At 39.6% G+C, this 12,012-nt stretch overlaps 1 protein-coding gene across 1 annotated transcript in view; it reads left to right on the top strand.

The window, feature by feature from the left end:
• The window catches only part of arhgap10 (Rho GTPase activating protein 10), a 97,345-nt gene that overhangs the window by 33,769 nt on the left and 51,564 nt on the right, over window positions 1–12,012 (top strand). Inside the window, 4 exon segments of the mRNA XM_046869114.1 lie at window positions 109–170; window positions 5,407–5,478; window positions 5,579–5,680; window positions 7,554–7,664. Of these exon segments, the coding sequence (XP_046725070.1) occupies window positions 109–170; window positions 5,407–5,478; window positions 5,579–5,680; window positions 7,554–7,664 (347 nt within the window).

Raw genomic sequence — 12,012 nt, 5'->3', positions numbered from 1 at the left:
AGATGCTTCAGGTAACTGAGGATTTCCCTCAAAACTAATTCACATGATGTCTTCCTCTTCTCTTGTGGTGTGTATGTGTGTGTGTGTGTGTATTTGTGTGTCTTACAGATGAGTCTCTGCAGGAGTTTTCCGCCTTCCTCAAAAACCTGGAGGACCAGAGGGAGCTGATGGTAGGCGTTCATCATCACTTAATCCGATGCTCTGCTTAAACACACATGTACACATACAAAAAACAGTCTCACGATTATGTCTGCAGACTCGATTTACATTTTAAAAAAGTGTAAAGTTAAAGGTACCTCCTGAACACACAAACAACATTTTGCATTCATCTTCAGTACTTCAGTAAGTGCTTTATATAGGACAGAGTTGCCATGGACACCGATCCTGGGGCAAAGCAGGAATTCATGGGAGTCCTAGTGAAATTTCGCATGGGGTGTAAGAGCACGGAGAAAACTGGATTACCCAGTGGAAACCGACACTAATACAGACAGCACATGTGATACTAAGCTAAGTGAAGCCCGTTGTTTGAGAAACATTTAAAAAAATTTCGACTCAAAGTTATAAACCCTTTGACTACACTAGATGGACTAAAGTATTGGGACGCCTTACATTTCCACAAAGTAGACCACAGAGTTTAATTGTATAAGATGCCTTTGGATGCAGTACCATGAAATTTTGCCTTCACTTGAACTAAAAACCTATTGAACACCTCCGACTGCACCCCAGGCCTCCTCACCTCACCTACACTGTACCTGACTTAACAAAACCCTCATGGCTAAAACAACACAAATCTCTACAATTTAGTGGAACGCCTTTTCCAGAAGAGTAGTGGTCACAAATTGTTGACTATATAGTGTATCTCTGGTCCACATGCCCCCTTCTCCTTCATGCTATGGTCTTTTCCTTCCCCCTTTTCCTCCATTCGCATTATTCCCAGCACAGGCTCCTGGATTGACCAGGACCCAGAACAGGATGAGGTGCTTGAATGAAGATGAATGAAGTTAGGGATGTTTATACATTTACAGTGAGATGGGCGCATCAGGGTCATGCCTCATATGAACACATGCTTAGCTTTTTAGATTTTGGTTTGTTTTATTTTTTTACTCTAGGATGCTAAAACTAATCACACACAATCACATGTGAGTGGGCACACAGTTTTCCACAGGAAGTGGGTTGCTTTGTTATGCTGCTGTTGATTTGCTGCAGGCTGGTATGATTCTCTGCTGAATGCAGGTTCGCAGAAGAGTAGGTCAGTGTCAGTGGACTTTTTAGAAACTTTTCTAAAGCAAGTGATGTTTAGGCCAAAATATAAGAAAATACCAAATATATTTCATTTTGGGTTCCTTGGAATAAAATTCTCGTGAATTAAATTAAATTTGACATTTTTAAAAATATTTTAAGCTGTTCCATTAAAATATGAACATCTAATTTTTCTTGCTTTCATTCTTATTATTTATTTATTTATTTATATTTTGCTTGCTTGCTTATTTATTTATTTTACTATGGATTACTTTTTAATTCATTCATGCGTTTTTTATATATATTTCTTTTGTACACACACTATATGGACAACACTGTTGGGTTGCCTGAGTTTTCCAGCCCAATGTGGATGCGGTAATATAAAAATGTTCTCTTTAATGGAACTAGGCGACCCAAACCTATTTCAGCATGAGCACAAAGCAAGCTCCGTGAAGATCTGCTTTATATGGGTTGGAGTGGAGGATCTCCTGCTATAGAGCTTTAATTTCAACCTTATTGAACACCTATGGGATGAATTCTTTTCATCCTGACTGCACATCCTCCTCACCTCACCTACATCAGTACCGGACTTTACTAACACCCTTGTAGCTGTGTGAGCACAAACCTCCAGAACATCTAGTGGAACATCTTACCAGAAAAGTGGAGCTCATTATAACAGCAAATGGAGACTAAATGTAGAATGTTTAAAAGGCACATACGAATCTTATATTCAGGTGTCTGCAAACTTTTGGCCTAACTTTCTTTCTTTCTTGGTCTGTTTATTCTTGATTTCTTGCTTATTTTAATAATTTCATTTCATTTTTTTAAATTTTTTTGTAAAATAATTTTATTTTTGCATTCCGATTTTTTTTTTCTTGTTTCAAAACTTGAACTCATTTGCTTTTTTCTTGTTTCCCCTAGCAAGAGTGCATGATGTTCATAGATCACACCTACGATACACTTTGACCGTAATATATCGATTATGCAACAGTTTAGTTCTTTATTATTTTATTTTCTAGATAAATAAACGGAAAAGTGTTTCTAAGAGGACACATAAATTTAGAATCTAACTGCAAATTCTTTTACAGATGATTACATCAAATCTATGCTCTTGATTTATTTTAGTATTGAGTATCAGATTGTTTGAGTTAAACTGATGTGGTGAGGTTTGACAGTCACGTATAATAGCTGTTGCTTCCCCAGAAATGGCAAGTTTTATGGCTTTGTATTTCTTTATAACCCTCATTAGGTTTCTGTGTGTGTGTTCTGGATTTTTATCGCCGAGGGCTGTGTTGGAATCTCACTAGATTCGGGATTTGGACGACATAACTACAGCGTGCTTGTGGCCTAAATGTGTCATTTCGGTGTTCAGTAAACACAGTAAAGCCAGTTCTGGCCCTGCCCAAAACTAAACTCGCACCAGCTGTCTTGTTTTGAAGACAGATCCGGGCCTCCGCCCAATCACAACACAGCACAGAGATGATGTCATGCAGTACCATGGAGCACCAGAGCTTGGCAGGGTGTGCAGGCTTGGACATGCTGAGACAAAGAAGACAAAATTGGATCAGGGGTGGAAAGAACTGAATAAAAAAGTTGCATTATTGTTGAACGATTTGGGTCGATATTTTGGCGAGATTTGATTAGTCCTAAAAATGCTTCCCACTTATTTGCTTTCCGGTCAAGTTAATGAGCAGTGTGAGCACTAAATATGCAGTTTATCTTTATAATACCTGTAGTTAAATGTGTTATCTGGATAAGGATTGTGTATAATGAATATAAGAGGTTAAAGAAATGGGCATGTCTGCACACTGTGCGTATTCCGTTCATGCTGAAAGTATGTGGCTTGTGCTTTTGAGAAATGTGCACAGATAAGAGAGTTTCAAGCTGCAATGGAGCTCAGAGTGATTTTTATGTGCCAAATTTATGTCAAAACATTTTTTTTTATCACTGAAATTATCCAGTTTTGCTTGTACCTGCCATTTGGCCAAAGGTGGACTTGAAACTGGTATCAAATTGATTTAAAATTGGGGAAACTTTTTCATGGGGGTGGACGGGATTGATCAAGAGAATATGCAGCACCGGATAGATTAAAAGTCTGTGGAGGTGAGCAGATTCGGAAAATAATGTCTGCAGGTCTGCTGTGGTCAAAAGTGTCTTAGGAGCAGGCAGGAGTGAGGACGTGTGTCTGCAAGAGTGAACAGGAATACTTGGGATTGCATTTAGGAGCGGACAGAATTGGAAAGTAGTGTCTGCCAGAGCATGCAGGATTGCTCTGAAAAGTCTGTGGAAGGGAACAGGACTGGTCATGAGTGTCTGCAAGATCATGAGGGATTGGTGAAGTGTGTCTAGGAGGGGACAGGATTTCTCAAATAGTCTACAGTGTCTGGTCACATGTGTCTCCAAGAGCATGCAGGATTGGTCAAGAGTGTCTACAGGAAGGCACATGATTTTTCCCGTTTGTTTGCAAGAGCATGTAGGATTGGTCAACAGTGTCTACAGGAGGGGACAGGATTGGTCAAGAGAGTGTACAGGAGGGGGCAGGATTGATCAAGAGTGTCTGCAAGTATATCCAGGATTTGTCAAAAGAGTCTACAGGAGGGGACAGGATTGGTCATGGTTGTCTGCAGGAGGAGAGAGAATGGTTCTAGTGTGTTTAGGAGCATCTAGGATTGGTCAAGAGAGTCTGCAGGGGGGAATGGCTTGGTTCAGTGTGTTTGCAAGAGCAAGTTGGGCTCAACAATACAAGTTGGGTGGGATTCGTTATGAGTGTCTACAGGAGTAGGTGGGATTGGACACAAGTCCTGCAAAATGATTGCTCAAACATCTGCGTGAGCATTCAGGACTGGTCAACAGTTTGCAAGATCAACCAAGATTTGGACATTGTCTGCTTGTCTAGGTTTTGGTTTTCAGGATTTTTTAAAACCAGGTAGGATGCAGGATTCACAAGCCAGGTTGTAATCCTACACGGGCACATCTCATGTTACCGTGTAATCTGACTGCTTTGACCTTCAATAAATTAATTAGTATTGTTTTTTTCTGCAAGACTAAATTAATGATATCCATTCCATGACCTATACATGGCAAAAAGGTTGATTACAGAGATACAACGTCTTCCATTCAATGTTGTCTGTAGATTAAAATTTGGCCAATACTGTATCTAAGTACCAAAGACCTCTGGTGATGAAACTGGTTAGGTGGTAGATTAGCGGTTAAGGCGTTGGACTTTCAATCTGAAGGTCATGAGTACAAATCCCAGCCATATCAAATCCCACATACTTCATCGAACCCACAGAGAAATAGTTATTTCTTTGCATATCCCAGCGATGTAGGAAGCAGGGGTTAGAGTGCCTTGCTTAAGGGGGCCCCAAGACTAGGGCTTGAACCCCCAACCTTCCAATCATTTACCCAAAGCCTTAACCACTGAGGTCCTACCTCCCCAATAAATCATCATCTGCTTCTCTCGGTTGCTCCCATTAGGGGTCGCCACAGCAGATGATCCGTTTCCACAATACTCTGTCCTCTACATCTGCCTCTTTTAAACCAACTACCTGCATGTCTTCCCTCACCTTGGCCTTCTTCTTTTCCTCCTTCCTGGTGGCTCCATCCTCAGCATTCTCCTACCGATATACCCCATGTCCCTTCTCTGCACATGTCCAAACCATCTCAATCTCGCCTCCCTCACCTTGTCTCTAAAACATCCTACATGCACTGTCCCTCTAATAAACTCATTTCTAATACTGTCTATCTTCATCACTCCCAACGAAAACCTCAACATCTTCAGCTCTGCTACCTCCAGCTCCACCTCCTGTCTTGTAATAGGTAAATGTAAGTCGTTCTGAATAAGGGCATGTGCCAAAATGCCATAAATGTAAACTCACCTAAAGTGACAGGATGTTTGTTGTGGCCTATAATTGTGCTTAATGTTATTTAAATGGCTCATGTATTTTTTTGTCCATTACCTTATTTGAGGAATTTATCAGCTGTCTTTTTTGTTTTGTTTGTCCCTATGAACAGAGAGCAAATGAAACGTCTTTTTAAGAATGTAATTTAGTTTTTGTTTATTTCAATGCATTTTAAATCCATTTGGCCTCCTCAGTCAATGTGTCGAATGCATTTTGATCACTTTTCACTAACAAATTTTGTTATAATACCTGTCATCTACTACAGATGACGAACATCACCGAGACCCTGATGAAGCCCCTCGAGAAGTTTCGGAAAGAGCAGCTGGGTTCAGCCAAGGTACTTTTATTTAATTCTTTTTGTCTTTCTTTCTTTCTTTCTTCCTTTCTTTTTCTTTTTTATTCCCATCCCGTGTGGGTTTTTATCTGTCTGTTTTTAGGCCGAGAGAAAGAAGTATGAGAAGGAAACCGAGAAGTACTACACATCTTTGGAGAAACTCTTAAACATGTCAGCAAAGAAGAAGGAACCACAGTTGCAAGAGGTATTGCTTACATAGGACAATGCTGAATACGTCCGTGATACATCATTTACTGAAGCAGAAGATCCAGTTTTCTTTAAGTGTGTGTCCAAGCCACACCCTTTTAGCCTGTATTCTGTAAACACTTGAAGCTGTTGATGTTTGTAAAAGGGATTATGATAAACTGGGAGTTTATTTTGCATGCACATGTGGTGATACTGGTTGTTATAGGAGTTGTTTATTTTCACTTGGGAGTTTAGAAGTAGTGCGAGGGGTCTGTGGTGTGTATCTCCAGGTTGAATGGGATGTAAATTAAAGCTCTTAACTGCATGTGGTGTTTATATACTCCTAACTCATTCAGCGCACTGAGGCAGGGTTTGCATTCAGACACCGTCCGCTAGGGCTATAAAAGCATGACATGCTGTGTTGAAATCAGATATACAAGAATGTCACTGTTGCAGTCTTTTAGCAAATCTTCCACATGGAAACAGCAGATTCGGCACAAGCAATACTCTACAGCTGCACACTCTCTCTATCCCTTCAATCTCTGTGTCTTTCTATATCTCTTTGCCTCTCTCTTATTAATCCTGTCTGTTTCTATCTTTTTCTTTGCTTTTCTTGTTCTGTCTCACTTTTTCTCTCTTTCCAGCATTTTTGCGGAGTCTCTCCTTTTTGGAAATCATACTTTCTCTGCCTCCATTTGTCGATGGCTCTGTCTCCCTCTCTCTCACTATGCATGTCTGTTTTTATTCTGTCTCTCTCTCTCTCTCTCTCTCTCTCTCTCTCTCTCTCTCTCTCTCTCTTTTCTGGTTTGTCTATCTCACTATCTTTTCCCCTATCTCATTCTCTCTCATATTTATTTCTGTTTTTTGTCTCTCTCTTTTCATGTCTGTAGTTCTCTCTGACACACATTCTGTTTCTCTTTCTCCCTTATGTTTGGTTTGTCTTTTACTTTCTGTCTGTCTCTCCTGCCTGCTGTCTTAATTTCTGTCCCTCTCTTTTGTACTCTAACTTTGTTCCCACATTTCTTTCTCTCTCTCTCTCTCTCTCTCTCTCTCTCTCTCTCTCTCTCTCTCTCTCACACACACACATTCTGTCTCATTTTCTCCCTTTTGTTTGGTGTCTCTGACACGTTCTGTCTCTACTTCTGTCAGTTCTGCCTCTTTCTCTATTTTGGTCTGTCCGAAAATACACTTTAAGAACAACAGCGAAAATGATTTAAAACATCTAAAGCAAGTAGCCTATGTATGGAAATAAAATTGTATTAGAACTAATCAAATAGAAAATATACAGAGACGGCTTATGGTAGAGAAATAATCATCCGATTCGCAGGCAACAGCTCCGGGGGACGTTCCTGCAGTCAGCATGCCGATCGCACGCTCCCTCAAAACTTGCGACGTCTGTGGCATTGTGCCGTGTGATAAAACTGCACATTTTAGATCGGCCTTTTATTGTGTCCAGCCTAAAGCACACCACAGTAATCATGCTGTCTAATCAGCATCTTGATCTGACACACCTGTGAGGTGGATGGATTATCTCAGCAAAGGAGAGACAAAGCTCACTAACACAGATTTAGACACATTTGTGAACACTATTTGAGAGAAATAGGAATTTTGTGTACATAGTAAAAGTCAGATCTTTGAGTTCAGCTCATGAAAAATGGGGGCAAAAACAAAAGTGTTGCGTTTATAATTTTTTTCAGTGTAAATAAATCTCTCTTGAAATACTCACTTTGTCCACCCAGACTCTCTGTGTCTCTGACTCATTGTCTTTCTTGAACATTGTCCCTCATGTGTTTCTCTCTCTCTGTTTGTCATACCTCTGTCTGTCACAATGGTGCAGAAATATATTAAATTAGAGATGACAAATTTCTCTCTCTCTCACATTCTTCTCTCAGGCGGATGTGGCAGTAGAGACGATGAGGCAGCACTTTCAGGAGGAGTCTTTGGAGTACGTGTGTAAGCTGCAGGAAATCCAGGAGAGAAAGAAGTTTGAGTGTGTCGAGCCTGTGAGTGCACGTCTCCTCTCACCTCACCCCAGATAAATAAACACATGCTTATTCAGGTTCTATTATGATTTACTGTTTCACTTTTCATAAACATGATGACGACTTATATTCAAAGATAGGAGATAACTGCCTTGGGATGTCATGACCAGAGATGTAAAAAGTACCTGAAAAGTATAGTTTAGCTTCCACTATTACAAGTCAAACCTTGTATCTTATTTGAACAGTACTCGTGTATTTTGTCTCGTATTAAACGTAGGCTCAAAGATGCATAAATCCTTAAAACCAAGACATATATTAGTGGAAAGCCACATTGGTTAGTGAGGTTTTATTTGCTGAAATACAAATCAGATTGTACACCTCAATACTGCATTAACCAAAATCAGCAGCTTCAACATGCCAGAATGTAATAAAGAAGAAAAAAAAAGACAAACTAGTAACGCAATCTTTGAAAAATGATTCTTTAATTGACTAATACACTTACATTTGAAACACCTGACATCCGGCAAGATGCTAATTCACCTTCATATGGAGGAGCTCCATTTGAATTAAAAAGACAAATCGCAACTAGTACCTTCAATACGCCGTAGATGAAGCTGCCTGGCAAAATGTAATTGGTACTGTAACTTCTTCTTTCGGCTTCTCCCATTAGAGGTCGCCACAGCGGATCATCCGTCTCCATACCCCCTGTCCTCTACATCTGCCTCTTTTACACCAACTACCTGCATGTCCTCCCTCACCACATCCATAAACCTCCTCATTGATCTTCCTCTTTTTCTCCTTCCTGGTGGCTTCATCCTCAGCATTCTCCTACTGATATACCCCATGTCCCTCCTCTGCACATGTTCAAACCATCTCAATCTCGCCTCGTCTCCAAAACATCCTATATGCGCTGTCCCTCTTATAAACTCATTTCTAATCCTGTCCATCATCGTCACTCCCAACGAGCATATCAGCATCTTCAGCTCTGCTACTTCCAGCTCCACCTCCTGTCTTTTAGTCAAACTGGAATGAAAAGTACATATATTAAAAAATGTAGTTGAGTGGAGAGTAAAAGTTGCCCATATTGTTCATAATCAGTAAAACTAGAAATTAGCCAAAATAATTATTTAACTAAACATGTAATAAAGTACATTTACTCAAATACTTCACATCAATGGCCATGGCTGATTATAAGACATGATTTTGTTGGGTTAGGTTACGTTTTATAGCAGGTTCTGTTGTTAGATTCTTGAATCTGATTGGTCAGAATATTTGATTAGATTGTATTATAAAATATACATCATTGTTTCTATGGTAACAATTTACAGAATGTAAAACTAAATGGATGGAATTACTTTTTAAGATGGATGAGTATGCTCTTTACAAAGTTTCTTTTTTTTTTTTTAATTACATCTACATTACACGTAGATGTAACTATAAGTGGATAAAAAAACTATGTGTTAAAAGATGTGTTATTTATTACGTAACAGAATTGCTAGCATTGACAAGTTGCCAAAGGGGAATAAAAATGTGCTTTTAATAGATGTTCAATGCAGGGGAATTGGTACCTCAGTGGTTAAGGCTTTGGGTTACTGATCAGAAGGTCATTATCACCAAGCTGCCACTCTTGGGCCCTTTAGCAAGGCCCTTGTGCTCCAGGGACGATGTCTCATGGCTTTCTAACATTTCTGGGATTTCCGAAGAAAGAACTTCATTATTCTGTACTGCACATGTGGCATTTATAAAGCACCTTTACCTTCGAGTCGACTTTGTCGCTACAGTTCTCCTATAGAAGCACACCCCCAAGTGGTTATTCCTTTAATAACTGGTGTGAGATACAGTATCAGTGATTTCCTCTCTAATTTAAATATTTAAATGAATTCACAAATCTGGTTCCACAAAACCACAATGGATTTTATGGAACGTAAATGGAATTTACCTTCCAGGTGCCACCCAGTTGAGGATGGTTCCTCTCGAAGTTTCTTCCTCATACCATCTCAGCTAGTTTTTCTTCCATGGTCGCCACTGGCTCGCTCATTGGGGATAAACCTTTAGGCACTGCAACATACTTTTCACTGTTATCTATTTTATTAATCGAGTATACTAACGATTATTCCATCGATTAATCGAATAATCGGATAAGAAGTGCTTTTTGTTTATTAAAGAACATTACTAAATAAGAGAGGGAACATTAGACGGGTCTCTTAAAATTCATGTTTTTGTTTCCTTTTGGGAAGAATTGACATTTTTTCAATCGCATACAAGAGTATCTGTGAAAACTAAAGCCATTTAGTGCATTTAATTAAAATATTACATCAAAATGCAAATACAGTGTGTCGAAAAAGTCCCTCTGCAGTGGTGTAGAAGAGGTTATGAGAAAATATTTGTTTAATGAAACTCGATTATTCTCACTCGTGTATTCATGTGTTAAATCTCGCACAGTATCGCGATGTGGTTTTCTTGTTTCTGGAGAAGCTGCTTGAAATTTTCCACTGCCCAGGGACTTTAACCGACTGTATATAAATCAAAATATAAATTAATTTCGATTGACTTTAAAAACAGGTAACCACACTGTACAGTGTTTTATGTTTTAGTTTGACGTGATCCCAAACTTTGGAAACGTTTTCTTTGGGCTGAATCTTTTCTATTCAATTCATGTTTATTTGTATAGCGTTTTTAACAATGAACATTGTCTCAAAGCAGCTTTACACAGATGTTCTTTATGAGTAAGTTTGTCCCTGATGAGTGAGCCGATGGCGACTGTGGTGAAGGAAAATCTCCTTGAGATGCCACAAGGAAGAAACTTGGGGAGGAACCAAACTCAAGAGGGAACCCCTTCCTCATCTGGGTTGCACCGAAAGTCCATTTATTACAGATAAATAATGTTGAGGTGCAGTGATGGTGATCAGAAGCAAACTGTAGTCCTGAGTCAGTGTAGCAGACTGGTGACATTAACTACAGTCCAAATCCATCCTCAAAGCTCCCGTTTTTACTCCGGAATTTTATGGAACCACCCAAGGCGTTGATGAGAAACCGTCCCCAGCTGAATCTTCTCCTCGTCTCTCGCTGTTTTCCTCTCAGTTCCTCTATTTTTTATTCTGCAGCATTTTCCGTGTTAGCTGTTCAGAGTATTCCAGACAAGAGACCGCAAAGTTCTGCCCCGCTCCCGCCAAAATCCCGCTCCCGCCAGCAATATTTTAGATTTGTCCCTCCCGCAAAAGCAAAACCCGCAAAAGTAAAATGTATAAGTAGTTTTATTTTTAATGCACTGACTGCTTCTTCCTGTTACTCTCCTTTTTTAGATTTATTTGCTTCCCTTTTGAATATGAACGAAACGGAAAATTAACAAACGTTTCGTTTGAATCAAGTTTGACTTTTTGTTAAAATGATGAACAAGTATCTATTCAGAACATAGAACATCAGCAGAATCTTATATAAAAACAGGCCATGCTTTTGTTGTGTTGTTTGTTCCTTTCTTTAATAATGAAGTGATATCTGTCTCGGTGTGCTCTAGTGCTCACGGACCACACGAGAGTCGCCTGTAAATCCTTTCATTTCATTTTAGTTGCAATTGTTGCTTTTGTGCAGTAGATACATAATAATGTATTTGTTTTTAGTCATTTATTCTTTTTTTATATATTTTAAAGATGATTTAATTCTCCCGCAACCCGCACGCACATGAGTATTTTACCGCCCGCACTCGTTTGTGTCCCGCAGTCTCTACTCCAGACATTAGTGGGCAGTAATAATGGTCCGTGTTTGGTTAAATGGACATGAAGATGTTGAGGTTTTCGTTGGGAGTGACGACGATGGACAAGATTAGAAACGAGTTTATTAGAGGGACAGCGCATGTTGGATGTTTTGGAGACAAGGTGAGGGAGGTGAGATTGAGATGTTTTGGACATGTGTAGAGGAGGGACATGGGGTATATCGGTAGGAGAATGCTGCGGATTGAGCCACCAGGAAGGAGGAAAAGAGGAAGACCAAGGAGGAGGTTTATGGATGTGGTGAGGGAAGACATGCAGGTAGTTGGTGTAAAAGAGGCAGATGTAGAGGACAGGGGGTATGGAGACGGATTACCCGCTGTGGCGCCCCCTAATGGGAGAAGCTGAAAGAAGAAGTTTAGTTAAATGAACTAAATGAATTTTTGTATTCAAACTGCTCGAGTTACACAAGGAATCGTTTTAGTCCTACATTTAAATTTTATAAGCTGATTATCTGTGTAAAGCTGCTTTGGGAAAATGTCACCAATCAAATTTGAATAAAATGTTCTCAGCACTGCAGCATCTGGATAAATCGGATATTTGAGTGTGTGTAATCCTGGTTCAGGACAGTGTATGTCTTTTGCTCAAGTGTTTGTTTTCCAAAT

This window comes from Silurus meridionalis, chromosome 2, assembly GCF_014805685.1.
Source record: "Silurus meridionalis isolate SWU-2019-XX chromosome 2, ASM1480568v1, whole genome shotgun sequence".
Classification (NCBI taxonomy): Eukaryota; Metazoa; Chordata; class Actinopteri; order Siluriformes; family Siluridae; genus Silurus; species Silurus meridionalis.
The sequence above is the reverse complement of the archived record's forward strand: the minus strand, read 5'-3'. Positions and strand labels throughout refer to the sequence as shown.